This window comes from Myotis davidii, unplaced genomic scaffold (assembly GCF_000327345.1).
Source record: "Myotis davidii unplaced genomic scaffold, ASM32734v1 scaffold179, whole genome shotgun sequence".
NCBI classification, from domain to species: Eukaryota; Metazoa; Chordata; class Mammalia; order Chiroptera; family Vespertilionidae; genus Myotis; species Myotis davidii.
Window position 1 is genome coordinate 504,926 of NW_006291130.1, and position 5,483 is coordinate 510,408.

Below are 5,483 nucleotides of genomic sequence, written 5' to 3' on the forward strand. Positions count from 1 at the left end.
CTTTTGTGTATTATGTGTTTGCATTCTGGTGGAATAATTATATATACTGCGTGTTATATGATGAACTTAAACTCCAACTTACCTTGTTTGTTAAGCCTGGAAATTCATGCAACTCTACTCCTGCATTTCTCTTCTTTATCCTATATGTCTAGAGAAAAATGGTATTATCAGATCTACATTTTAAATGTAGTATACTTTGTTATATTTATTTAGTGCTAATAAAATATGTATTTTTATTTTAGTACTGTGTATTTTTAGTACTAACAAAATACATATTTCTTATTTTAGTACTAAAAATATTACTATTTTTTAGTTGCAGTTCTACATATGCATATTTTTGCTTCCTTGTCAAGGTAGCCTTCTCATTTACTTTCGTGGCCCTTTGATACCACATTCTCTTCTAATGTCATTTCTCTGCCTGCTTCCTGGGTAGATCACAGTTTTGAAGTGTTCGTTGCTCTTATGTTTTTAAATCAACAGAATTTAAAAAGTGACACAAGACCCATCTAGTCTTTGTTTACCACTCTCCCTGTTAAATCATGAGTAGCTTTTGAAGAAGGCAATTGTCTGATATTATCCTCATCTACGCATCCTAGGCAGGATGCATTTAAACAAGCACTGCTTCAGCCTTGCTCCTGTGGGTTTCCTTAACTTCTGGCCCTTTGGAACAGTAGGGGAGGAAATGGATTGCAGTAGTTCTTGGACCAGTGTTGGTTTAGCATTATTATCATTTATATCTTGCCCATATTAAGGAATGGTGAAGATATAAATCTTTGAGGAAAATGTGAAGTTTTTGAAGTTGATAATAGCACATGTTTATATACACATTAAATACTCTGAATATGTAAATGCATGTTATTGGCTTAGTGTTCACAAGCAAATATCATTTATGTGTTCCTAGTACTCACAAGATATGAAAACCCCAACAATAAACTATAAAGCTATTTGGATTAATAAAAATTATTCAGTGAGCTAAGTGGTTTAAAACATTAGTAAAATATAGCTCTTCTACATATCAGTACTAAATAGAACAGATAATTGAATAAAAATCTTTCAGCCCTGCCGGTGTGGCTCAGTGGTTAAGTGTGGACCTGTGAATCAGGAGGTCGCATTTCCATTCAGGTCAGGGCACATGCCAAAGTTGCGGCTGCCTGGATCTCCAGTAAGTGGCATGCAAGAGGCAGCCAATTGATCCTCTTTTTCATTGAGATGTCTATCTCTCCCTCTCTCTTCCTTTCTGAAATCAATAAAAATATATTTTTAAAAAATATCTTCCAAAGTCTCAATGACTGTAAAATAAGAAAGTTCATGTAAGAAATATCTGAATTTTGGTGAAGAAAACTTTACTAAGGAGCTTTAAAGAAAACTCGAACTAATAAAAGATTTTTGATTTTTTTACTAATGTGTTCTTAAATAAAGTAAGATTTTAATTAAAATCATGTTTTTTTAAATTGATCATAATTCTGAAGTTTATTAGAAACAAATGACCAGAAATAAAACAAGAAAGGCTTGCCCAAAGAAAGCTAAATGGGAGCTGTCTATCAGATATCCTATCTAATAAAGAGGGAATATGCTAATTGACTGCCCCACCCTCAAAGATGGTGGCACCCACAGCCAATAACGAGGGAATATGCTAATTCACTGCCACACCCTCAAAGATGGCAGTGCCCACAGCCACAAAATGGCCAGCAGGGGAGGGCATTTGGGGGTGATCGGGCCAGCAGGGGAGGGCAGTTGTGGGTGATCAGGCCGGCAGGGGAGGGCAGTTGGGGGCGACCAGGCTGGCAGGAGAAGACAGTTGGGGCGACTGGGCTAGCAGGGGAGCGGTTAGATGTCGGTCAGGTTGGCAGGGGAGTGGTTAGGGGGTGATCAGGCTGGCAGGCAGAAGCAGTTAGGGCAATCAGGCAGGTGAGTGGCTGGGATCTAGCAGTCCCGGATTATGAGAGGGATGTCCGACTGCCAGTGGTATCGGGCCTAAACTGGCAGACATCCCCCGAGGGGTCCCAGATTGGAGTCCCGGATTATAAGAGGGATGTCCGACTGCCAGTGGGATCGGGCCTAAACTGGCAGTCAGACATCCCCCGAGGGGTCCCAGATTGGAGAGGGTGCAGGCTGGGCTGAGGGACACCTCCTACCCCACCCCACCCCCACTGCACTGATTTTGTGCACCAGGACTCTAGTTTAAACATATTATGCAGTTATAATAATTAAAGTTATAGTAAGACTGATCAATGGAAAGGATTAAAAACCTCAGAAACGTTCTTATACCTATGGTAATTCAAAATGTGATTAAAAATAACATTTCAAATTGGTAAAGAAATGTTCTTAAAAGTCTGATTTCTAGGCATTTAAAACTAGAGCATAAAAGCAATATAGCAACACTGTACCCTCCCAGTTCCTCCCTCAAAAGGCTTGTGGATTGGTCTGTAAAGACATTTTAAAATCACAGAAACAGTCTGCACAAAATGGAAGAACAAATTCCAAATGGAGAGTCATGTTTGCGCCATGTGATGTTACTGCTCCCAAAGTAATTGTTCTGCGTCTTTGAACTATTTAGGGAATAGAATGAGTGACACAAACCCATAATTGTTTATTAGAAACTTGCAATGTCACCAGCATTATTCAGTCCTTCCTCTGTAACCTGACCCTGGCAGACAGCTTCTGTTTAGCAAATAGTGTTTTTATTCAAGTCAAACTCCTGACATGCAGAGGCATTCCCACATGATACCCTTTTACAGCACAGCCCGGCTGGCTCTTGTCTTAAGGATGGGGCAGTACACGCGGGCCCTGTGCCCTGGTCCCATCTTTATCTGAGTGCACCTGACACAGCAATCAGTATCCCTATTCCTTTTCCAGCACCCATGACGTTCATGCATTTGTATTGGTAACATCTAACATAAGCAAAGTAGTCCTGTCTGTACATTTAAAGGCCTTTTCCAAATTGAAACAAACTGAACAAACATTTCTAAAAGCTAGGAATTTATACTTAAGAATATTAGCAGAGGCACTCATAAAAGTTTATATATGTAAGATAATTATTGCTAAGTCATTTGAAATAGTTTGAAACAACTCAAATGACCAATAAAGGGGTTATTGGTTTAATAAATTTGTGCATCCATACCAGGAAATAATGTGAAGCCATTGAAAATTGTATTTTAGAAGAATATTTAAATTTCCTGATAAATTGCTCAAGAATATACTAAGAAATGGAAAACAGAATATAATGCCAGCTTGTTAAAAAATAATAATAATAGAAGACATAAATACATAGAAGAAAAAAGTATAAAGTTCAACACTATGTTTTTTCTACGGTCATAGTAATTTGAACTTTTTTCTGTACGTCTTCATATGTAGTCCTTTTACAGTCAGAAAAGGTTAAACATCATATTTAAAGTTTAGCAGATATTTGGGAGGATACATTTAATTACTTTTAAGTTGTGTTGCCAGCAAGTAGAACTCTTTTAGCCTCCACAGTTTTACAGAAAAGTCATTAAACTTTGCTCTGACCTCTTCCGGCAGGTGTGGGATGGCACCAGGACCCCGTTTCCGTCCTGGAGAGTCTGCGTACAAGACCTTGTTTTTCATGGTGATTTAAGTCACATCCGGCGGCTGCAGAACCTGGCAGTAGACATTTTAGTCTATGATAACCATGTTCAAGTGGCAAAATCTCTGCAGGTGATGTTGAATAGCGAGCCGTTTGCTTTTTTTAAAATTTCTATAAATGGGGGTAAATCACATTCATAGATGATATTTGAGGTCTAGAAATTAACTCCAAATTTATATTCTTTAATATTTAAATTTGTAAAATGAATGTTCATAATAGTTACTAGTGTACTAAAATATAATGGCTTGAACAGCTTTTTCAAAGTAATGTTTCCTGAATATCTTAAATCTATATGCAATCTATATAATAAAAGCCTAAGTGACCTTTACAACAGAACGACCAGAATGACCGGTCGCTATGATACACACTGACACCAGGGGGCAGATGCTCAACACAGGAGCTGCCCCTTGGTAGTCAGTAAGCTCCCACAGGAGTAGCGCCACTCAGCCAGAAACTGGGCTCATGGCTGGCGGCAGGAGCCTCTCCTGACTCCACAGCAGCACTACCGAGTGGCAGCAGCAGGCACAGTGGGCTGGGATGAGCATGAGCAGTGTGGCGCTGAGCCCTGGTTCTGGTTCCTCCCTGGCCTGGGGTAGGATCAGAGAAGGGTGGGGTAGGAGCCGTGGAGATGGGTGGGGTAGGAGCCGCAGAGATGGGAGCGAAGCCCTATTCTTGCAGGAATCCTCCTGCAATGGGCCTCTAGTATTACTATAAAAATAGTAAAGAAAAATTTTGTTGTGTATAACGTACTGCTTTAAAATGACAGGATTTATAAAATATTTGTATATTTAAACATTGAGCTTTGCTACTTTTCGGTTTGATAAAATCTAGTCTTTGTACTTACTAGTTTAAGAAATTATTAATCTACCTCTACCATCATAAATTGTGTGTCTATTTGTGTGTGTGTACTGTACAGTCTATTAGAATTTGCTCACTGTTTTGGGGATATAGCTTTAGGAAAGCATATACTGTTTAGATAAGGTAGTTTTTGCTTAGTAATAATATATTTTAAGGAATATTTTTCTTTATTTTTTTATATCTTATTTGCAAGTGTTCTTTCCAGCAAAGAATAGCATCATTAATAACAACAGTAATAATAGTAACATTTGCTAAGCACTTCCTCTGTATTTAGCTTTATCCTGTTCAGTAGATAACTGTCATCATTTCTATTTTACAAATGAGAAAATGGACACACTCAAAGAGTAAGCCCAAGAACTCACAGCTACTTGTTGAAGCCAGTATTTGAATTTACACTGTCTGTTTCCAGAGCCAATCCTCTTTACCAGTATAAAGAAATGATTTTCTTTATTGCAAATAGTTCCCATCCCACCTTTAGAGAGTTAGGTACACAGCTTACTTACAGAAAGTTATACAACCAACTTATAGGAAGAAAACTAAAAGTGAATTGCAATTTTTAGAACTGAATTTTAGTGCCCAGTTTTCCTTTGTAAATATATGGTTTTGGAGAAGGAAATATTTCCACTTGCACATTGTGTTACAAATAAAGCCCACTCAATCCAAATCAACAAATTAGATTAAGTCAGGCTCCAGGATGGTGACAACTACTGCACTTTCTTACTCCTTTATGCGTGTGTGTACATTCATGTTCTGACATATTTGAGAAAATTAACTGTTGGAGGTAGATCTTTGATGCTTTTCCCCCATTTTATCTACATTGATTCGTTTATTTTAACAAAAATGTAATGTTAAAGCTAGTGATAAAATCTTTTAAAAATATAGATTTCTTTTATAAGTGAAAATGATTTACATTTTAGATCTGTTTTCAAATGCCCTTATCTTTCACTAAAATCTTTTAAAAACATAGATTTCTTTTATAAGTGAAAATGATTTTCATTTTAGATCTGTTTTCAAATGCCCT

At 37.6% G+C, this 5,483-nt stretch overlaps 1 protein-coding gene across 1 annotated transcript in view; it reads left to right on the forward strand.

Annotated features, from left to right (window-relative positions):
- POT1 (protection of telomeres 1) overlaps positions 1-5,483 on the forward strand; it is a 57,182-nt gene that overhangs the window by 17,120 nt on the left and 34,579 nt on the right. The window contains exon 5 of the mRNA XM_015564333.1: positions 3,520-3,675. Coding sequence (XP_015419819.1) covers positions 3,520-3,675 — 156 coding nt within the window. The remainder of the gene's footprint in view (positions 1-3,519; positions 3,676-5,483) is intronic.